This window comes from Marmota flaviventris, chromosome 2 (genome assembly GCF_047511675.1).
Source record: "Marmota flaviventris isolate mMarFla1 chromosome 2, mMarFla1.hap1, whole genome shotgun sequence".
Taxonomy (NCBI): domain Eukaryota; kingdom Metazoa; phylum Chordata; class Mammalia; order Rodentia; family Sciuridae; genus Marmota; species Marmota flaviventris.
The window spans coordinates 195,566,559-195,589,257 of NC_092499.1; the positions used below are offsets into that span (position 1 = coordinate 195,566,559).

Below are 22,699 nucleotides of genomic sequence, written 5' to 3' on the forward strand. Positions count from 1 at the left end.
GGGGTGGCCGTTCCCGCAGGCCAGGCCGCACCCTCAAGGGTGGCTGTAACCCCAGGCCCGGGCTTTGGTCAGAAAACTGCCCGCTGGGGCTTTGGATGGTTGGAGTCTCCAGATGAATGACAAGCTGAATGGGCGTCGGCGGGGTCCCCTGGAGCGTGGCTTCCTGAGAGCCCTCCCTGAGGTCCTGGGTGTCCAATTAGCAGCCACAGGTGGCGGATGTTGCATCAGATGGTGATGTGGCTGCTGCATTCCCCCCCCCCCAGTTCCTCTTTTAGAGGCTCATTGGGTTTGTTTGCTTTGCCTCTGGACTCTCTGAGGACTGGGGACCTGCCCCGAGGAGTTCCCCGTCCTCAGGTGGCCTCTTAATATGGAACTCGGCGCCAAACAAATGTGTGGAGTCACTTGCCTGGAGAGATGGTTAAGCTGCACGTGGCTGGCCCCTGCCTGAGAGGTCTGGGCACTGCCCGCTGGCCTTCTGCAGCTTTGTTGAGAGTTTGTCCCAGCTTGGTGACTCTGCTGCCTGTGGCAGCCGGGGTCAGGGGACCTGGATTAGGCACAAAATCCACCGAGAGCCACAGTGGTAACAGGTGCCCCGGGGGTCGCGTGGACGGTCACACAGGCTCAGTAACGGCCAGCCCAGGGCTGTGAGTTGAACCTGCAGTTTGGGCAGTGGTGGCTGCAGACGTGGCCTGGAGCATCGCCATCCCCACTGGAGGGACTTAGGGCACCAGATAGTTAACAGACTGCAGTTCCCTGGGTGTTGCTGGGCACCAGGCACGGGCTGGGTGATTTTGTGGTAATCAGATCTTTTATTGTGTCCAAGTACAAGTGACGCAAAAGTTACATTGTAACCACCTTAAAGTGTACGATTCAGGGGCATCAGGTTCATTCACAGCAGGGTGCAGCCACCAGCGCTATCTAGTTCTAGAACATTGTCACCACCATAAAAAGGAACCCGGTGCCTATTATCAGTCACTGCCATCCCTCCCAGCCCCTGGTCTCCACAGTCTGCTCTCTCTCCTGTGCGCTTGCCCGCTGGACATTTTATATAAATGGGGAGGTACGACAGCTGTCCTTCTGTGACTGGTTCCTCGCACTTAGCACAAGGTGTCCGAGGTGTTGGTGTTTGGCTCCTTGGCGTGACTGAGTATATTCCACCTGGTGAGATCGCCCTCCGTTTATCCATTTGTCCATCCATGGGCAGTTGGGTCCATGGCAGATAGTTTACCCATCGTGTTCTGACCACATATTGACACATGTGATCTCTTGTACTGCGTGAAGCAGGCCCTTGAGAGCAGGTGTCACTGAGGAGACACCTGTGACTCAGAGAAGTGACCAATAACAGGGGGTGGCAGATGCCAGACTCGAAACCCTGTCAGTGTGTAGGTGTGTGCTCTCCTGCTGCTGTTACCGCTCTGCTTGCACTGGCTGTGGCCCACTGGAACCATCAGGATTGTCTTTTAGTGGGGGGAGGGGTACTGGAGATGGAACCCAGGGGTGCTTGGCCACTGAGCCACATCCCCACCCTTTTTATTTTTTATTTTGAGAGAGAGCCTCACTAAATTGCCCAGGCTGGTATTAAACATGTGATCCTCCTGCCTTACCTCTGGGTTGCTGGGATGATAGGCGAGTGACACTATGCCCAGCAGGACTATCTTTTAATCTTCTTTTTTTTTTTTTTTTTTTAAATACAGTCTGCACTGGGGTCCTACCCTCGGACCATTTAAGTTAGAATCTCTAGAACTGTCTCTCCACCAGGGATGACAGTAGTGCCCTTTCCTCCTCCCTAGGGGACATCTAGTCATGTCTGCAGACACATTTGGTTGTCATAGCTGGGGGGGGCGGGGCATCTAGTGGGCTGAAACCAGGATGCTGCTAAATACCCCGCCGTGCCCAGAACCACCTCCTCAACGGAGGACGGCCAAGCCCTGAGTGCTGGCCGTCGGAGGCCCAGGTGGTCCAGCGGAAGCAGGCCTGTGTGTCCAGCGTCTCGTTCCGGGCTCACTCCATGTGCTGCCGGCTGAGCGGGCTGCTCTGGGGTTCCCTGTGACCCGGACCTGGGTGCAGGGAGGGCTGAGCCCTGCATTTGTAGCCTGGCTCCTGAAGCCGTGCCTCTGCCTCTGTCTGAGTCGCGGGGCTGGACGAGGCGTGTCGGCGGCCCTTGGACTCCTCTTGCTTTCCCTTTTCTCTCTCCAGCTTTTCGTTGGAGGGACAAGTTCCCTTCAGCACAGAGGGGGAACGCTGCCCGACCACGGCCACCGGGCAGTGCTTGGGGCTGTGCGGCTGGCAGGAGAAGCCGTGAGGTGGCCTCAGGAAGTGGGTGAGCGTGCCCACAGCAGGACGGTGATTCACAGAGCGTCCCTCCGGGCCAGCTTCCCGCCTAGCACCCAGCTTGCCCCGTCCAGTCCCGGCCAGGCGGGCTGGCTGGCTGCAGCCCTTGGCGGGCTTGCCCAGTAGCGATGACTCAGGTTTTCCACCTGTAAAATGGGAGGGGTGGCTCTGGCCACCTCCCCACCCGTGCCCAGTGCCCCGTGCCCCAGGCCCCTGCAGCCCCCCAGCATCATCAAAGGCAGATCTTCAGGCTGGGCCTGCAGCGGCCGGTTTCACTGCTAATAAATCTCCATCTGTGGCAGCTCAATTAGGAGCCATCGCGGAACTCCAATATTGAAAGAAAGGATTAATAACCAGCCATGTGGGAGGAATTAGCAGCTTCTGCTGAAAGGCCTTTTACTGCATCCGTGAGCGAGCGGGCACCTCTTGCAAGAGCGCTGCCAGGCTGGTCTCCGGGAACTCAGAAACGGAGCCAGGGACAGGGGACTGTTGAGGGTTGCTGGGCTGCGCTTCCCAGGGGCAGTGTCTGGAACCGTCTGGCTGCGCAGGACAGACCCCTGCAGTGTTGCCAGGGGCCTGGCTGCTCCATCAGTGTGGCCCCAGTAGCCTGGGGCAGGTGGAAAGGGACGCTCTCGGCCGCTGGGCTGCCCCGAGCCTGCGCAGGCCAGGAGGGAAGGGTTAAGCTTGGGCCTTGGGCCTCACGCGGCTGCTGCCCAGGCTCCCGGATGGGGAGGTCTGCAGGCCTCTGGCGTGGAAGGGGCTGGCCTGCTGCCCAGTGCTCTAGCTCTGGGAGGAAGGCCAAGAGCTGGGGCTGACTCACCAAGGGGCGGGGGAAGGAGGCCTCCAGGCTGAGCCGGGGAGGGGCAGAGAGGTGGGGCTCTGATGTGGCCGAGGCCGCTTCTCACCTGCCCAGGGAGCAGCAGAGGCCACTGTCTTCATGGTCTGCTGCAGCTGGCCTTCCGCAAGGACCAGTGGTGGCCCAAGGGGCCGAGAGATTGGGGCTGGTCAGGCCTGCTCAAGAGGGTTCTGATCCGAGCCTCGCCAGACACCACTTGGCCACGGGGTGACCCGACTCTCGGCTTTAGTTTCTACCCAGTCAAGCGCGAGTGATTTTAATGTCCCCTTCCTCAGGTCGCTGTGGGCGTCCCAGGGTCCTGTCTCATTTGGTGCTTGGCAGAGGCCTGTCCTCACCCCCGTCTCTCACTAACGGCTGTTGTTAAACACACTGAGAGAGACACAGAGGGGACCCTCCACCCACATCTGTGCCCCCACCCCCCAGCTCAGCCTCCTGCATCAGGAGCCGGCACTGATTCTGGCTTAGACGCAGAGCAGGGCCCAAGGGAAGCCCCGGCTCCTGGTGGAGGACGAGGTGAAAAGAGATGAGCCAGGAGAGCGGCACAAAACGAATCAGAGAGGAAAGTTCTCTGAAGGCCACACAGGAAAGCGGAGTGCAGGGGAGGGGGAGGGCCAACCCCAGGGGGCCCTCTGGGGGCTGTGGTTTCCCGTGGGGCCAAGGAGCCCCTCAGAACAGGGGGCTAAGGCAGCCCTGGGAGCCACCAGCGCTGGGGAAGAGAGCGCCAGAAGGCACACGGGCATGGAATGCCCCGTGCAGAGAAGGTTCTGGAAGCATGCAGGAGCAGCGTGATCGGGGAGTCCTAGGAAGTGAGGTGGTGGGGCACGCGCGTGCATTGGAGGTGACAGTGGGAATCACAGATGGGTTCCAGAGTGAACAGACAAACCCACCCTCCAGGAACGCGTCCAGCGTCCAGCAGGTGTTTCTGACAGATGCAGGGGAGAGGACAGCGACCTTCTGCCCCTTAGGAAGTAGCCACTTTCTTATTCCCCTGGCCTGCTGCGGGCAGGCGTCGGCAGGTCCTGGGATTCATGAAAACAAAAACAAAACCTCGCTGTGGGGAGGAAAGCGGTTCCGGGCACCCGGGCACCTTCAGGAGAACGTGATGTTTGTAGACGCCCCCGTTGTCAGGGGTGGGAGTCCACATGTGCATGACCGCAGGTGACAGAGGTGGGCAGAGCGTGTCCTGTGGAATCGTGTGACTCTCCCGAGCAGCTGTCTCCTGTCACAGTGACCTCTTTTCCTCTTGCCCTCAGCCCAGCGGTCCGCCCATGAGCTGCCCATGGTGGAGAGACAGGACATCGACAGCTGCCTGGTCTATGGGGGCCAGCAGATGATCCTCACGGGCCAGAACTTCACGGCCGAGTCCAAGGTCGTGTTCACGGAGAAGACCACAGGTCAGTGGCTTGGGGCTCCTGTCCTCTGTCTCCTGCGCCGCAGCAGGGCCTGGCGGAGGGACTCACACCGGCTCTCTTTACTGGCGGTCTTCACCCATGGGGCAGCCACCAAGTCCCAGCTACACAGATGGCCAAACGTTTGAACCTGCTATTGAACGGATACTAAGTTGTTCCCACTTTTGACTCTTCCCTTTAAGGAGGAAAAAAAAAAATATATATATATATATATATATATTTTTTTTTTACATAGAAAAATTTTAAAAACTTTTTTCCTATTTGAAGGAGAGAAGCCAAATAGCATGGTGACTGAGCTGGTTGTGCTGTGGCCCTGAATGATCCTGGGTTCTCGTACAGGCTAAGCCAGCTTGTTTGCTCTGGGATCTCAGGGAGATTACACAAGCTTTTTGTGCCTCGGTTCCTTCCTACGTAGATGATCGTGACTGGAGTTGTCCCCCGTAGGTTGTCATGACGGTTAAATGAATTGATAAGTGTCTGGTCATCACAGCACCAGGCTTATCCTAGACCAGTCAACGTTTTTACTTTAAGTAGTGCCGTGGTCATTCTTACTCTTTGAGGGTAGTTCCTGTGGGGCCTGCGTCTCTGTGGGCATCTGTTTTGTGTACTGAGGTTGGCTCCTGGCAGCAGAGTCCTTTTGAAGCCTTTAAGTACGTATTGCTAAGTTCTCTTCCAGAAATTTGCAAACTGAAGCTTCCACCGCGTCCGCGATCGTCTCTTGCCATCCCAGATATGCCCTTTTAAAAAAATTTTTTCAAAAAACGGTGTGGATCCAGTGCCCACCGCATGCCCCTGCTGAGCGCAGCTCACATTCTGTTTATGGACGCCCTGGAAACGCTCGGCGAGGGGCAGACTCGGCTGCTGCTCTTCTGGGCGCTGAGGTGACTGACTTTGCGCGCTGCTCCCTCCAGCTGAGGTTTGCTGCGCAGGAGAAGTGGTTTGGGTGGAGACGCGGCTGGCGGGGCTGTGGGTCCCCTTTTGTACATGGAAGTGTTGAGTTGCTGTGCCCTGGGCCTTCCTGGATCAGCCACAGTCCCGCCTCCGAAAAGGCGAGAGGCCCCCAGGGGTCGGGCACGTGGTCTTGATGAACGCGGCAGACCTGGCTGGGGCCACTGCTGTGGGGGCCGTTGGCCTCGAGGTCCCTGTTAAAGTCCTGGGAATAGACTTGACTTCCCAGGGCAGCCTCCAGCGGGGGAAGGGAGAGTGTAGACAGCAGGCTGAGGACTTGTCATTTGCCTGGGCAGAGGAGTTTTCAAGGCAGGAGGGAGGGGACAGGGAAGGGTCAGCAACGGCAAAATCCCTGGAAATCAGGGAGCCCGGGGAGGCAGGACAGCGCTTGGGGGATACAAATAACAGCAAGCCTGTTGGCGGTGACAGAAGAGTTGGTGGAGGACGGGAGGTGGCGGGTGCAGTGTCTGTGCCCGGGCGTAGACAATGCAGGCCATCTAGTTACTGCCAGGCATCCTCTGCTCTGAGGGTGTCCGGTAGCCCCTGCCCAGCCCCCGCTCGGTGACAGTAGCACTTGCCCAAGTTGTGATGACCAAAAACGTCTCCAGACATTGCCAAATGTGCCCCACGGGCAAACTGCCCCTGGCTGAGACCTACTGCTGTATGGTTTAGAGGTCACTGGGGGCAAGGAGAGGAACAGGGATGAGGAAAGTTCCAAATGGCGGACATCTTAAAACCTCTGCCTGTGCCCGCCCCCCAGGCCACACACAGTTCCTGCCCTCAGACACCGCACACCTGCCCCAGGCAGTTCTGCAGACTGGGTGCTGACGGGAGCGTGGGCCTGACCCGCCACCCAAGGGGTCCCGGGCTTATCGCAAGTCTTTCATGTTCCTGTTTCAGTCCTGAGTTTTTGCATCATGGACATTTATTCGGGTACTTAAGACTCTGAGGACCTGATTTTTGACGGTGGCTTTGCATTCCCTCTCCTGGGCCAGTGGGCCTCCCTTTTTTATTGAGGCTGCGTAACATTGGGAGGGGTAGGGAGAAAGGCAGAGGCCGGAATGGGAAGTCTCCCAGCGCCAGGAAGACATGGCCTTGGCTTGGTCCAGGTACGGTCAGGGAACAGGCAGTCCTGGTGGCTCTTGGGCAGGAGAGTGACATGAAGTGTAAATGACCGAGCAGGACCTGCCTCTCCAGACGAGATCCCTCTGCATCACCAGGAAACCGCCCTGCTGCCTTTGACAGCAAGGACATCCCTTTAAGTCCCTTTCTGGCTGAGGACAAGCCCAGGTCGACAGAGCCTCTGGGCGGAAGGGCGTGAGGTGGACCCTTTCCAAGTCCCCTGCAGCTGGGCCTCAGCGTGCTCTCAAGAGTCCCAGAGCGCAGTGACTTTGAGCTGCCTGAGGACATCAGTTCGACACGTGTTACGTGGCCGGCTGGCCGGTGGGTGGGTGGGTGGTTAGGGTTAGGGTTAGGTGAGGGTCCACCTTCACCCTCGGGTCCCAGTCATTGACCTCCAGATGACCTCCAGGTGGGACGAACGTGCCAAGCTGGTTTCAGCTCTGACAAAGCTGCATGTTGAAAGATGGACCCCACAGCCCCTCGAGAGCCGTGGGTGGCCCTGGCCTGTGGCTCTGTGAGTGCCACCTTGTCAGGCCCTGTGGGTGTCTGGGAGACACGTGGTGACACTCTGAGGGGTGGGGGCCTCTCTCATGGGTGATATGCAGCCTTGTCCTCTACTTGGCCTCCTGGGACCTCACTTTCCCCTCTGTGAAGTGGGACAGTCCTCTGGAAGTGGGCAGCTGTGGCTACTGTGCAGGGTTCTCACCCCATGTCCCTTGTCATTTTTATGGTCCTCCGTGGTCCTTCAGGACCATGTCATATATGGTCACTACATTCTGCTCCCGCACTAGCCTGGGCTGGGCAACCGTGGGGAGGGTGCTGGGACCTGTCACTAGTACAGGCTCAGAGGTTAATGGCCCAGGTTTGAATCCCCGATCGGCATTTGGTAGCTGTGCCACCGTGGGTAAGTGGCCATACCTCTCTGAGGCAGCCCTTCTTCTTTTGTCAAATGCCAGTGATTCACTGCTCTTGGGAGGTGAGGGGAAGTGGTGAGGCCATACGGGGTGGGCTGTCTGCACAGGGCTTGGCCCAGTGAAAATGCTCAGTAAGTGTTGGCTTTTATTATTATTATCACTGTACTTTGGCTGTAGAAGAACAAACATGAGTAAGAGTCCGCCTCATGGAACCAAGAGTCATTAAAAAACAATAAGAAGTAATAATAATGAACGGTGGGCCCAGCCTGGGTCCAAGCACTCTGCATGTGTTAAGTACTCTGACTCTTCGTGGCAGCCCTCCGCAGGAAGCTGCTGACCTCCACTGTCTGAGCCTCCGCACAGACAAGTCTAGTAACTTGGTGAAGTTCACACAGCTGGCCAGTGGCAGTGATGACCTTTGGCTCTAGGCAGCCTGAACCATGAGCTGTCCTGCTCTGGGAAAGCCGAGGGCCAGGCTGCTTTGCCTGAAGAGCTCAGCTTCCCCATAGCAGCGGTTCCCTGGAGCCATCTTGTGACGATAGAGGCCTTTGAACTCTGTGGTTGGCTGGCGTCGAGGAACCTCTGTGCCTTCTAGAGATCCCAGGTGAATGCAGCTCCCGGGTCGAGGACAAGACACAAGCAAGGGCGTCTGGGTCACCTGGGGGCCCCCGAGGAGGGGTGGCTTCCCAGGGTGGGCGTCAGCCCCCAGCAGCTCCGGCAGAGCAGCCCGCTGGACTTGCAGGCCGCTGGGCCTGCTCCTGACCCCAGGCGCCCCCCCTCCCCGCCTGGCCGCCTCTCGCAGGGGGAATCCCTGTTGCTCAATCTCTTCTTTCCAAAACCCGTCCCGGCGCCCATCTCCATGGCCACGCTGGCCGGCAGGGCGCTGCGGGCGGGTGGAACAGCCGAGTTTTCCAAGGGGAACCCCAGCTGTTTCTCGCATTAAGGAAAGGTGACAGCCTCGGGGCTAATCTTAGCCCAGCGCTAGGTCATCGGCACCACGGGCTCCAATGTTCTTTTTATAGCTGTCAACTAAAGTGGGATCGGCAGTTTCCACTCCAGCAAGATGACACTGGAGGTGGAAAAACAGGGGGAGGGGGCACGGCTCCGCGGCCAGCCCGCTCGGTGTTTTGGAAAATGGCATCTTATTTATAGCAGCAGTGATAATAATAGTTATCGTGTTGTTTTTATTCCTATTTTTAATTATTTTCTTGACTTAGGTGGACCTGTGAGATCTGGCCCTTCTCTGGCTCTTTGGGCCTTGCCCGCTGCAGGCCTTGCCCCTGCCTCGCCGGGTGATGCCCGTCTTGCTGCTCTGTCGTCGCAGCCCGTGCTGGTTCCTGGGGGCGCTTTGGCGTTGCTCCCAGGACGTTCCTCCACTGTTTCTTTACAAAGCTGCGGTCTCCTATGCCTCAGGTCGAGGCCTCGTCCACCCGTCCTCAGGGTTCACCTGCCCGTCTCTGGCTCTCGTGGCACCAAGGTTGCCACTGCAGTCCCCTGGCCCATCAGCTCCTTTGCTGTCCAGCCTCTAGTGCCAGCCTCTAGTGCCAGCCTCTGCTCCCCGGACAGCGGGGACTTGGCAATTGGCGCTCTGCCCTCGGTGTCTAGAACAGTCCCTGCACGTAGCAGGTGCTCCTTCACGATGCTCAGTGACAGTGACATCTCTCTTGATGCCACTCCAGCTGGGACAGGCAGGGGGCGTCTCCCCCACTTTACAGGTGGGGTAACTGAGGCTAAGAGAGGTCAAGCAGGGGACGCAGGCCAGGCCACAGCTGCTGGCAGAGCCGGGGACCCCCAGGCAGCTTTGACCTCAACCCTGGCGTGGTGTCCTTGGCCATGTCTGAGCAGCCCACGGAGCCATCAGCGTCTTCCCCGTGACCACTCTGGGTGATGGCCGAAAGCCACTGCTGCCTTCTCCGAGGGGTGAAAATTGCATGACCTTCCAGGCACGGGTCACGCCGGCCAGGCCAGGCCGCTCCTGACTTCAGTGGGAACCCTGACCCCCGGGCCTCAGGGGGAGTCGGGGGTCCCAGCAAAACACTGCAAAACAGGAAAAAATCTAAGGACACAAAAATACAAGTGACGTTGCAGCGGAAACGGGTTGCCATGGCGCTCGCACCCTGCCCGCCCGGGCGGGCTCAGTGTTTGGAAGGTTCCTCCGCATGACACAGGGGCCTGGAATGCTTCTCCTGGTGAGTCCTCTGTGCAGGCCCGGCCCTGCCAAGGAGCTCCCCGGCTCTGGGCTCTGCGTGTCCCGCGGGGGCGTAGGCTGGACTCCGGCCGACAGCGGATTACTCAGCTTCGAGACTCGGATTGTTTGAAGGGAGTTTTGTTTTGCTGGCCTGTTCTCTTGGAGCGGCCTGATGGCAGAAGCTCCCGTCACCTGTCGAGAGGGCAAATTGATTTTTTGGAGAGGAGGCGTGGGCGGCGGAATTCCCTCTTTCCCACTGAGTCATCGTGTCCTGACATGAGTCATTTTATGACTTGGAGGTTCCCAAAGGTTGTATTTGGAGCTTTGTTTAATAAATAGAAATGCATGTGCTTAAAATATATTTCTAAAAATTTTTTTTGCTAAGTAAGTGTTTTTCCACGCATCAGTCTCCTAGGAGAGTTGGCGTGCTCCAGCGGACCTCTCCCCTGCCACCTGTTTCTCTCCCTGGGTTCCTGTCACTAGGGTGGTCTTTGGAATAATAGCCCCGGGATGGGAATCTCTCTGTTGAGTTCTCTCTGGGAAATGTCAGGCTCCAGGCTGGGCCAGGGCATGACTAAGGCGCTGCAGACCTTTGCCCCCGTGACTCACGACCAGAGTGTCAACAGCCCCCTGGGCTTGGCCCACAGCTTACAGCTTGGCTGGGGCACGGAGTGTTCCCCCAGGGACAGAGGCCAGCCTGCAGCTCCTAAGCCCCTCAAGAGAAGATGGTCTCATTTTCAGAAGCCCAACCTTTGCTTGCATATAAGATCAGACTGTCAAGTAGAAGGACCCTGCAGTTCATCCTCCTCCACCCCTTTGAAAGAGGCCGCAGAGAAATGAGTTCTCGAATTAACTCAGGTCTGAGCGTTTCCGCCACCCGATGTCATTCTTAGTGCAGAAGCCGTTGTGGGATTGGCAGGTAGCAGGCTGGACTTTGAACACCGAGCAGACTTGGCCTGAAGCTTGGATTAACCACATGCTAGCTCCTCAGGACTCAGTTTCCCACCTCTACAATGGGGAGAGTGGTGTTTTAGCAATAAAAGAATTCAAGGAAATGAAGATGCCAGGCAGTTAGTAGGTGCTCAGGCTGTGTCAGGTGCCTTCTCTGTGCCTTTGGGAGCTCAGTTTGCTCTGCGTGGGCCTGAGGGGGGATATGTTGGTTCCGATGTAGATTAGAATGGCTCAGAGATGGGGGACTCCTGGCTTCGGGGACTCCTGGCCTCGAGGTCTGACGGAGCTGGAGGACTTGACACGTGGCCGCTGTCTCACCTCCCCCATTTGCAGATGGGGAAGCTGAGTCACACAGTGCGGTTGACAGGCTTCCTTGAGGTGACAGAGTTCCTCAGTGCAGGGTGGGGCTCCACACCCCAGTTTCCAGGTTCCCAGAGCTACTGGCTGGCTGATGCGGGGGTCACCTGTGGATGGTGGCTGGTGCAGAGGAGCGTGCTGGGGTGGGAGGAGCAGGGGCTGAAAGTGGCCTGTCTGGTTTGCCTTTTTTTTACCAGATCCTGTCTGGTTTACCGTCTTGAGACTGCCCTGGTGATCCGTACACAGCATGGACTGGGGACGGAGTGTGCAGGTGGCTTTGGGAGGTGGCTCGAGTCACTGCTCCAGTTGTGGGGGACGGGGACAGGCCCCTTGTGATGGAGGTGGACAAGAGAGAGGTGCTGGGCATCAAGACCTCCGAGTCCATCTGAGTGGCATCACCATCTCAGACGTGAAATGCCCCTAAGCCGAGGGGACATGTCTGATGTCTGACGCCTGTGCTTATAGGGAGGATCCGCTTTTCTGCTAGTTAGCCGTCATCAAGAGCAGACTGAAATGACTGCAGCCATCTTTATTTAGCTAGGTTTTGGAAAGCAGAGCCGGGACTGCGAGGCATCAGGCACGGTTTGCTAACGCGAGCTGACACTCTGATTTCCTCCCCGCGTCCCGAGCCCAGTGGCGTGCTCACCGCCCCAGGGCCGACACGTCTGCCTTCCTCCCTCTGAAACCTCGCCCGCCCTCCCGCGTGCTGTCACCAGCCCATGGGCGTCCAGGCTGACCGCTGAGGCCAGCCCTCCTGCTTCCCGTGCCCTTCCAAACCAGCGCCACCCGAGCTGCTGCAGGCAGAGGAGCAGCCGAGCGTCATGCCATCTACCAGCAAAGGGCTCTTGCTTGTCCGCGGGGCTCCTCCCCTGGAGCTGGTGCCAGGGCTGAGAGGTTGACGGATCCCTGCAGCCTCTCCCGAGACCCAGCCCCTCCTCCTGGGCTGCTGGCTCCGCTGCCTGCCGTGACTGAGACTTGGAAGGGCCGTCTCCACGCTGGCTGACCGTCCCTGTCGACTTAGGATGGGGGAGGTTGCCCCACATCTGCTCAAGACACCAGAGCTCTTTGTTTCATCTCAGATGGGTGCAGAAGAAGCCCACGGGGTCTCCCAGTGCAGCTCATGAAGGGGGGTCTGCCAGAGCCCAGCCTGGAGCAAGGCCGAGAGCGGATGGTGCAGAACTACTGTGCATGGCACTGAGTCTTGCCAGGGCCGCGTGGCCGGAGAGTGTGTTGTTTCTCGTCTGCACCTGTACTCTCAACGCCTTCCTCTTCAGTTGATTAGCATAAGGGACTCTTCGAGAAGGGCCCAGCGGTTCCTCTCTGTCAGGCCTTTTACTGGAAAGGCCTATGGTCAGATGTTTCCTGAGCTCTGACTGTGGGCCATGCAGGGGGCTGCTGAGACCAGACCAGTGTGTTCATTGATTGACTTAGTATTTATTGAGCAACTATTACAGACCAGACACTCTGGTACAAGGCACAGGATCAAGTAGGTGTGGCCCTGCTCTTGGGGCATTGGGACTTGAAGTGAGAAGAGATGCCAACCTGTAGGTAGCTAAAATAACGTCGGAGAGTGGGAGAGAAGCAGAAGATGAGAGGTGGCTGCCAGGGGACCCCACTGAGGGAGGGAGCAGACTGGGCATGAGGGTCAGGAGAAGAGCAGGGGGCAGTGGTGGCGTGGTCTGGGGCGTGGAGACGGAGCAGGCTGGCTCTGGAGGGTAGGGCAGGCCCAGTGGCTGAAGCCAGGCTGGGTGTGGGGCGGCGTCCCCATCCCAGCAGAGGTGAGCAGCTCAAGTCCTCTTCTCCCTGGAGTCCTCTCAGTCTGGAGACCCCTCAAGGGCAGGTAGGCCAGCAGGGTCCTCCGTGGCCCCACAGCCTGCTGAACAGGAGCAGCTTCCTGTGCTGGTGTCCACATCTGGCCTCCACGCAGCCTGGGCCCCACAGGGTCCTGGAGACGAGCAGGTGAGCAGGTGGCGCAGTCTGCACAGTGAGCTCGGCACCAAATGAGAAAATGCAGACGAAGCTGCCCACAGTCCCCCGTGCTCCTGCATCCGTGGTGGCTGCCCACAGTCCCCCGTGCTCCTGCATCCGTGGTGGCCCAGGCCTGAGCAGCGGCCTGTGGCATGTCACCCAGTCGGCTCTGGCATGAGGGGCGTGTTTCCAGGTCAGAGAGAGTGGCTCTCCTTACTCTACGGGCTGCCCGGCATCCTGACACCTCGTGGGCTTGGTGGCCCTTCCTACTTGCAGGTGGCTGTCGTGAACTCAGCAGGCCCCTGTCAGCGAAGACTTTCTGTGGCCACTTGATATATTTGTAAGGAAGAATGTGAGGCATGGAAACAAACGAAAAACTTGGATCCTCACCAGAGCACGTGGGTCAGGAGGGCCACCAACTCTCTTCTCCTAGAGGGGACCCACGGGACACGCCGGGTTCTAAAGTAACGGTGTCACAGACCACGGCAGGGCCTTGGGGGGGGGTGTCCCTTGCTGTGTGCACCTGCGCACTGTTCGGTTCCGACTCCAGACTCCTGGAGCTCAGCGGTGCCAGCTTCACCATTTTTGCCTATGAAGAAACTCAGACCCAAGAGGTGTGCACCCTGAGGGCCACACATGGTGACAGGAGGACTTGACCTGGACACAGTGGCTTCGGGCTGAGTATTTATTTTGCTTCTGGTGTGTGAGCCTGGGGTGGGCCTGCCCTGGACGTGTGCACCAGCAGGCGTGGGGGGTGGGACGCAGCGGGAAGTTGGCCTTGGGACCTTCTGTAAACCACCCAGTTCCCTCAATGACAGTCCCTTGAGCTGTGTCTTCCTCGCTGTGTAAATCTAAATGGAGAAGGAGGCTGGTGTCAGCTGTCACTTCCTGCTGGGGACCTGTGGAGCACTGAGCTCTGGCCTGTGTGCTCATGCAAGGCTCGGCCAGGGGGGTCGCGCCTCTGAGCTTCTGACCCTAAAGGTGCAAAACAAAGAAGTTAGCCCCCCGCTTCACAGGCCTCCAGGTACCCCCACATCTCTCATGCCTGTGACCCCTCGTGCTCTCTTAACGTCAAGTTAATGGTGTAAAAGACCCATTTTTGAAAGCAAAGAAAGTCGAGCGCCTGACAGGACAGATGCTGCCTCTTTGCAGGTTCCTTCCTGGGGACAGAGGTGCTGGAAGGTGGAGCCAGAGGACGTTTATCGGGCTCTGGTTCAAGGATGCTCGTTCATTTCAGTAGTAGCACGTGGTGGAAAGTATGCGAAAGAACTATGAAGAAGTCAGTGTAGGAATAACCTGGTGCCACCGGTCATAATTGTCACCCTCACCAACATGCCAGGCATCTTGCCGAATCCTCGTGAGGACCCTATGAGGCCTAGGGATGTGAGATCCTCGCAGTTTGGATTAAAGGCAGAGAGAGGTCTAGCATCTTGTCCCAGGTCACACAGCTAGTTGGAGGAATCAGGTTTCTGAAGCCGACTCCGTCTGTTCCAAAGTTGAGAGAGCTCAGGAATAAAGAGGACTGAGGTGACGTGGAGGGGAGTTGTCCTGGCTGCAGGGGGAGGCTCAGGGTTACAGTCAGCATGTGGCAGAGAACACTGGGGTGGCAGGGACTCCTCCTGCACCCTGGGGCCTGCTTTTCCCCTCTCAGACCTGCTGGGCCAGGGGAGGCCTCAGGGTGTGGTGGCCCCTCCCTTGCCATGGGGTGTCCTGGGGCAGTGCTGGGCCGGGCTCTCCTCGGGCTGAGCTCCTGTGGAGGGGTCAGGGGCCCTGCTTCCCTCCCGGGCAGGAGCTCTTGAAGACCAGCCTCCCCCACCAGGGAACCGCACTCCATGTAGAACCAGCCAAGTTCTGGTGGCGGCAGAGCTCAGCCTGGCTGGCAAGCGCTGGGGCGAGGGTCACGAGCAGATATCGACCTTACTGCTTCCTCTGTGAACGTCTGACCTGACCTCTGGCTCAGGGCTCGCTTTGCGGTCAGTGTGTGAGGACACTCTTTTGGAAGGGGACCCATCTGAGTCGCTGCACTCCTGGTGGTCACCTCTCTCGAGAGGGGTCACGCGGCTCTGTTGGGTGGCCTTTGACCCGTCTTTGACACGGAAGCGAGGATTGAGATCTTTGCTCATGGAAGGACCAAGCCCTGAGGACCTCTGTTCAGCCGCCTTGATGTCCACCTGTCCCTTTGAGCAGTGTCTGGTGTTGGGACTTCCTCTTGGCCCCCTCAGCAGCCTATGGAGCTGCTGACTCTCTGGGATATTCAATCACAAAGTATTTCCCTGCAGCGTGGTGCAGAGACTGCGTGGCAAGACCTTGTCCGTCCTGCAGGGACCCCGTGCCGTAGTTAGATGGGCACGTTCCTTTGCTGATGCCGGGGATGGGACCCAGGACCTCTGCAGGCTCAGCTTGGCTCCTGGCTCCTCCTCTTTGGATTTCTCAGGGACTTCATCTGACATCCCAAGGCCGCAGACCTGGTTGTCACAAAGGTCTCCAGCTTGTCCACTGCTTGTTCTTTGCAAGATCTTCCAGGTTGCGCCTACCTTCCTAGCAACCTCTTTGTTAATTGTGGTGGGGTGTGTCCATTCCGGTAGATTCCAACAATGCTTGCAGCCCAGATTTCTCGGGGTGAGCTTTAGAGCTGAGACCACGTGGGTCCAGGTCTGAACTGTCACGGAAGAGGCTATCGGCCATGCTCAAGGAAGGGACGGGGGTTCTGTGGTCAGATGTCAGGGTGGGCCACCCACGCAGCCCATCTTGGGGTTCCTCTGCAGGTGAGCCTGGGGGAGTCCTGCAGTCAAGAAACCCATTTGACTTTGACTCAGCGTTTTCCAAATACTTATTAGCTTGTAGAAGTTTCCCCTTCTCGTAAAACCCTTTCATATCCTTCAGAGTCAATGTTCCACAAACACCCTGGAAACGCCCGTGGAAATGATTTGTTTCAGCTGAAAACTGCCCAGTGGCCAATGTAGGTGGTCAGCGAGAGAAGCCTGTGATCTGCAAACGCAGAGTTGTGTTTGGCCCAACTTTTTGGCCCCAAACTGGGGAACCAGTGCTCGGCTCCCGGGAAGGAGAATTTACTGTTGAGCAAAACCTCCTCAGTTGGTGTCGTGACTCACACTGTGAGATCTGGGCTCTCTGTTGCCGGAAAGGTGTGGGGTGGGCTCCTGCGTCTCCACGCACCCTGGTGACTCAGGAGCGAGGACCCCGTTGAGGTCACTGGGTTCCCTCCTAGGCCAGAATGTCTAAGTCACCTGGTTCTCAGACAATGGAGAAGGCACATCTGGGACGGTCAGGGATCCATAATGAGGCCCCTGGGACACTCTTGGCATTTGCAGGACCTTTTGGAAATAGCCTTTGGTTGAACAAAGCATGTCATCAAGTATGATACATAACAATACTTTTTTTTTTTTTTATTTAAAGAAAGAGAAGTAACTTTCGGATACAGAGGAAAAGTTAAGGATGTAGAATTCTGAGCAATGTCTGATTTTTTCCTGTTTTCTGTGGTCAACACGCCTTGCACTTGGAAAAGAGTCATCCTTGTAGGGAGGTGTACACATAGGCACGTGCGCACATAGCACACCTTACTGAAAAACTCGTCCCAAGGTGACCCTGGGGGGGGGTGGGTTTGGGCCTGAGCCTTGGTTTCTGGCAGTTTCTTCAGAGTCTGTTGCTCTCTGCTTTCCAGATGGGCAGCAGGTCTGGGAGATGGAAGCCTCCGTGGATAAAGACAAGAGCCAGCCCGTAAGCCTGGGGTGCGGACTTCAGGTGGCAGGGGGTCCGAGCCCCCGCCCTGCTTCCTGTCTCTGTTCTGTTTCCTTGTCCCCTCCCTCCCTCCTTCCTCCGCCGCGTCTCCCACTGCGGTGGATCTGACAGGCACTCAGTAAGTACATGTCGAACCTGCGTGAGTTCAGTCTTTATGGGGGCCAGGTCCCCTGGTTTGAGCTGTGGGGTCTTAATAGACGCCAGTGCAGCCTCTTCCCTGGCCACGGCTGAAAGGCTCAGTTCCCCTTCAGTCGGATTTCACCTGTCAGTGCAGGGTGCCCTGCCGTTAGGTGGGCTGGCTGAATGCCCCTGGGGTCTTGGTGGGAGTGCGGACCCTGCTGCAGTTGAGTCCATGATGACCCCTTCCTTCCAGAACATGCTTTTTGTCGAGATCCCTGAGTATCGGAACAAGCACATCCGCACCTCCGTGAAGGTGAACTTCTACGTCATCAATGGGAAAAGAAAACGAAGCCAACCTCAGCACTTCACCTACCACCCAGGTGAGGAGCTCCCCCGACTCCTGTTCTGGTGAAGGGAGGCAGCACAGTCTTGAAGCATGGGACTCGGGACTCCTATGGTCTGCCTCCAGCTGCGCTACCTGGGGCCAGGGACTCAACCTCTGTGAGGCTCAGCTTTCTCATTTGTCAGATGGCAACGTCCTCATAAGAATTATGAAAATCAAATGCACATCAAACACTTGGTGCAGTGCATGATAAGCTGATGTCAATGATATCAGCTATTATTATTTTCCTTTGGGTGAGGGAGGGAGAAGGCCGTGAGGAGATGGGTATGGGGGGGTTGATAAGCAGATGACTGCTGTCACTGTCTTGGATGTGACCGTTCTAAAGGTCAGAAGTGGGCATGCCCTAAAGCTGCAGACCCTCGGTGGATGTGCAGTGGGTAGGCTCCCGGCGGCCAGTGGTGCTCCTGGGTGGATAACCAGGCCCCGAGCTCTCAACTCCAGATGCACATGTTCCCAAGAAAGGTGATGACTGCCATTTGTCATTCATTCATTCATTTGTCCCCAAAGTATTTGAGCATGGGGACTGTAGACATGACACAGGAGTGGGACAGATGAAATCCTGCCAACCTGAACTGACCCTGGGTGGAGCTGCTAATAGAGAAGGCTGATGTTACTGGCACATTGGGTGGGCCCTGGGCTTCAGCTCAACCATTCCTTTCGATGTAGAGAGTGTCAGTTACCTTTTGTGGGGTGGTCTCATTTGAGGCCACAAGGTGTCCCTGGGCCTGGCCTCTGTGCTTACTCTTTTGGCTGAGCAGGGTTGAATGAGCCCTCTGGCCCCTGGCTGGGCCAGGGACCCAGATGCTGGCCTTCAGATGGCCTCTTGAGAAGTGACTTTGGCGGTTGAGTTGGCCCTGCTGTCCCACTCACCCCCTCCTCTAACCCTGGTGCTCGGGAGGCCACCTCAGACCTGTCCTGCCACTAGTTCCTTTACTCCAGTGACAGGAAAAGTGGTTCCTGCACTTGGGGCCCCGGGGAGCTTTAGTAAAGGTGTTGGGGAAGGACGTTGCTGGTGACTTGTGCCAGGCAGCGGTGACTCTGTGGGTAGCGGTGGTCATCGTGGCACTAATGGCAAGGTAGCAGCGGCAAGGGCAGACTCCTCGCACCTTCTGCGGGCCAGTCGCTGGGCTCCGTGCCGGGTGCCCAGGTCTCAGTCTCCCACCAGCCCCACTGAGCAGCTGGGATTGCTTCCACCAGGAACAGGCGGGGAAACTGAGGCCTGGTCTTGCTCCCCAAAGCACTACAGAAGGGAAGAGGGTGAGGGCTGCTCTCTGGTCATGCCCTCCTCCGGGCAATATCTGAGTGCCCATTAAGAACAGCTGCTTTTGGGGGTCTGGAGACCCAGCACTGGACAAAATAGACAGAAGCCTTCCCCAGGACAAGCTGGCGTTCTGGAGGAGGGTGGTCAGATGATCAGGCACATAAGACAGGGACAGTACAGCAGATGGTGACATGTGGTAAGAAGGAAGACCGGGACAGGAGCTGCTGCCAGGGTCAGGAAGGGAGGGAAGGTTCAGGCTTCAAATGACGTCTTGAGAAATGGTGCTACTTCTCAAGAAGCTGGGCTGTGACTGTCCCAGGCCTGAGTCAGACCTACCAGCCACCTTTCCAGTTTGGAAAGACCTGCCACCTGAGATCATTGCACCATGAAGTTTCCACCTTGAGAGAACTGATTGCTCAGGGAGCCTTTCGCCCCGGGGTGGTAAGTGGCAGAGCCCAGCCCTGGGATCCACCACTGGGACTGCCTGTCGCCAGCCTCTGTCCCCTTGTCCTCGGGACACATCCGCAGCTCACTGCGGTGCTGAAGCGCGTGCTTTCTCTCCTTGCAGTCCCAGCCATCAAGACGGAGCCCACTGATGAGTATGACCCTTCTCTGATCTGCAGCCCCGCCCCCGGGGGCCTGGGGAGCCAGTCTTATTACCCACAGCACCCCATGGTGGCCGAGTCCCCCTCCTGCCTCGTGGCCACCATGGCTCCCTGCCAGCAGTTCCGCTCAGGGCTCTCGTCCCCTGATGCCCGCTACCAACAGCAGAACCCAGCGGCCGTCCTCTACCAGCGGAGCAAGAGCCTGAGCCCCAGCCTGCTGAGCTACCAGCAGCCGACCCTCATGGCCGCACCCCTGTCCCTCGCGGACGCCCACCGCTCCGTGCTGGTGCATGCCGGCTCCCCGGGGCAGAGCTCGGCCCTGCTCCACCCCTCCCCGGCCAGCCAGCAGGCGCCCCCGGTGATCCACTACTCGCCCACCAACCAGCCGCTGCGCTGCGGGAGCCACCAGGAGTTCCAGCACATCATGTACTGCGAGAACTTCCCGCCAGGCGCTGCCCGGCCCGGCCCGCCTCCCGTCAGTCAAGGGCAGAGGCTGAGCCCGGGCTCCTACCCCACCGTCATCCAGCAGCAGAATGCCACAAGCCAAAGAGCCGCCAAAAACGGACCCCCAGTCAGTGACCAAAAGGAAGTATTACCTGCGGGAGTGACCATTAAACAGGAGCAGAACTTGGACCAGGCCTACTTGGACGATGGTAAGAAGCGCTGCTTCCCCATTGCCGGTCGGGAAGGGCCCCGGCAGCTGCCCCAGAAGCCCACTGGGGGGCCCAGGTGTGAACGCTTGGGGCCTCTGTGTCCGCGCTTAATGAAGGGGCTTGTAGAAGATGACCTGTGAGGCCACGTAAGGATCATGTCCCAGCAGGCGCTGGGGTGGTGACGGCTTTAGATGCCCCCTCCAGCCACCCCAGTAGAGAAAGCCAACAAGAGCAGTTCTGGTCACAGGAGTGTCCCTTAAGGTCATGAACTGGGTCCCTTTAACTGCTCTCACCCTCTTTCCAATTGCCAGATTTAGATTAAGGACAGGAAAAACAGAAAGGAAAGAAAGCTAACCTCCTTTTGTTCCTATAGAGAGAAATCCCACTTTCTAGCTGGTCTTTGTGCGTGTGGGGGGGAGGGGTGGAGAAGGCAGGAGTGGCCATTGAAAGGGGCTCTCAGAAGGCAGCCTGATGGGCAGGCTGCGGGCAGCCCTGCGCCATGTGTCGGGGGAACAGAGGCGCATTGATAGCGGGCGGCAGTGGCTTCCGTGGTGGAGTGGCGGCCGGTGGGTGCCTGGGCTGAGGCGGAGATGCAAGGAGGCTTTGTGTGGGTCTGAAGGTGCCTGAGGTTGTTGGCAGGAGGCCAGGCCAGAGGCGCATCTGGTTGGGCCAGCTGTGATGTGACATTGGTCTGGCTCTCAGGAAGGAGAGGCCAGTCTTGTTGGTGGGACTCACCTCAGATCAGCAAGGTGGGGCCGGGGACAAAGATGGGGCAGGCAGAGCAGCCTTCCCTGGGGGGGGGGGACTTCCGGGGGGGTGGAAGAAGATAGGTGGTGGGCAGTTCCCAACCGGAGAGGAGACCCTGGCTGGCTGGCTGCCCCCCCGCCCTTCCAGCTCCAAAGTGCATGTCACTGTTGGAAGAGCCCTTACCCAAAATGTGTGGGACCAGGGGTGTTTCAGGTTTTGGAATATTTGCCTAAGACCTTACCTGAATCCAAAAATCTGAAATCTAGAATAACTTAAAATTTCTGAGCATCATGTCATCAAAAAGTTTTGGGTTTCATAGCTTTTTGAATTTTCAGATTAATGGTTATTTAACCCGAGCTTCAGAACCTCACTTGTTTAGGGAAATTAACTCTCCGGGACCTAGCTAGGGCGTAGGAAGCGAGGCAGAGAGCTTCAGAACAGTGCCCATGGGGAGAAGGACCAGGTGTGAAATTTCAGACTCTCCGGTGTTGACTCAGGAACTGTTGACTCCTTTACACGGTCCTGATGAGCCAGGTTAGCTGGGGGGTTCTGTGACTTCTAGTAATTTCTATTAAAACTATCCACCAAAAAACGTCCTCCGGTCTCATCAAAGCAAAGGCCCCTGGGCCGCCTACCACAGGGTCGCACTGCCCCACGAGCTTCACAAGCTGCCCCGCCGCCAGGCTGCTGTGTTAATAATGGGTTTTCCGAGCCTGGGTGGTCAGGTGCAGCGGGCCTTAGGGACACCGTGCTCCCTCTGAGTGGGAACCGTGTGCACAACCCATCCCTGGGCCGGCTGCATCCCAAGAGCTGAGATCAAGTCTCGGTGCTTCCTCTAACGGGGGTTGCCAGTGTGGAGAAGGAAGTGGACGGATGCCCCTGGGAGTGGGCAGGATGCCCCGGGGACAGGTCTGTGACTGGGCCTCCCCATCTGCGCCTAGGGGACTGTGTTGGAGGCGAGGTGCTTTATGACTAGGTGAGTGGCTGCGCAGGGCAGGAGCTGGCCCAGCGACGGTGGGCTCTGGTCTCCAGGGTGAGAAATGTGCTGGCCGCTTTCCCACTGCGCCTCTCCCACATTGAAGAGGAACGGTGAGCACTTCTGTTAGGGACCTGCCGTGTCCAGAGGCCATCAGGAGGCCTCAGTAGGTTGGGATCCACAGATGGTTTGCACACATCATAGAGGAAGCCACCGAGCGTGGAGACCTAGGGCCTCCCAGGGCACCCTCTGGACAGGGCAGCTTGCAGCGTGGGGCAGGCGTTGCGGGGGAGGAATCCATGGCTTTTGAAAGGTGGGGGGGGAACCTGAATTGAAGGTTTGTGTTTTTTTTTTTTAGAGAGACAGAATTTTTTTAATGTTTATTTTTTAGTTTTCGGTGGACACAACATCTTGCTTTTATTTATATGTGGTGCTGAGGATCGAACCCAGCGCCCCGCGCATGCCAGGCGAGCGCGCTACCGCTTGAGCCACATCCCCAGCCCAAAAAGCAAGGTTTTGAAAAGTGCATTCGCTATGGGGCTTCTTGTCCTCTCAGTTCTCTGCCTTCGAGGTCCTGGGCCTGGGGGCGTGGGGAGTAGAAAGCATTCTCCAGGCTGGCCACAGGGCAGCAGGGGGGTGCTGGGCGGTGAGTGCACCCCTGACCTGAACCCCCGGCTCTGTCCGGCCTGGCCTCATGTGCCCAGTGACGAGCCATGTCGTGGCCACTGGAAAGATGCAGGTGCAGCCTCCCAATTGCTGGGGCTTCAGCTCCCCACCCCCCCGACCAGGCGGCCTCCTGGCTGGGCATCCAGCGCACATTCCCAGATGTCCCTCTGCGAGGACGTGGGAGTCAGACTTCACGGTCTGCTGTTCTGTGTTTACTTCTGACAAGTAGACGGGTCACGTCTCCGTCTGGCTGGGGCAGGTCCCAGGCCTCGGCTCCTTCCCCGTCCCTTTCCTGTGTGGGTGCAGGGTTCTCTCACGAGAGGCATCTGGCACATGAGCCCAGGCCGCGTGGCGGCACAGCGTGCTCCAGGGTGGGGGCTTCTCGGATTTCCCTTAGGATTCTGCCAAAGTTGGCTTTCCTCAAACCTGGGTGAGAGCCTGGCTTCCGTGTGCCGGGGGCCCGGGAGG

The 22,699-nt window shown here is 57.9% G+C and overlaps 1 protein-coding gene across 3 annotated transcripts in view; it reads left to right on the forward strand.

Annotated features, from left to right (window-relative positions):
* Nfatc2 (nuclear factor of activated T cells 2) overlaps window positions 1–22,699 on the forward strand; it is a 115,753-nt gene that overhangs the window by 63,323 nt on the left and 29,731 nt on the right. For all 3 annotated transcript variants that reach the window (XM_027946364.2, XM_027946363.2, XM_027946365.2), the window contains exons 6-9: window positions 4,441–4,581; window positions 16,724–16,779; window positions 17,174–17,300; window positions 19,153–19,842. In XM_027946364.2, coding sequence (XP_027802165.1) covers window positions 4,441–4,581; window positions 16,724–16,779; window positions 17,174–17,300; window positions 19,153–19,842 — 1,014 coding nt within the window. The remainder of the gene's footprint in view (window positions 1–4,440; window positions 4,582–16,723; window positions 16,780–17,173; window positions 17,301–19,152; window positions 19,843–22,699) is intronic.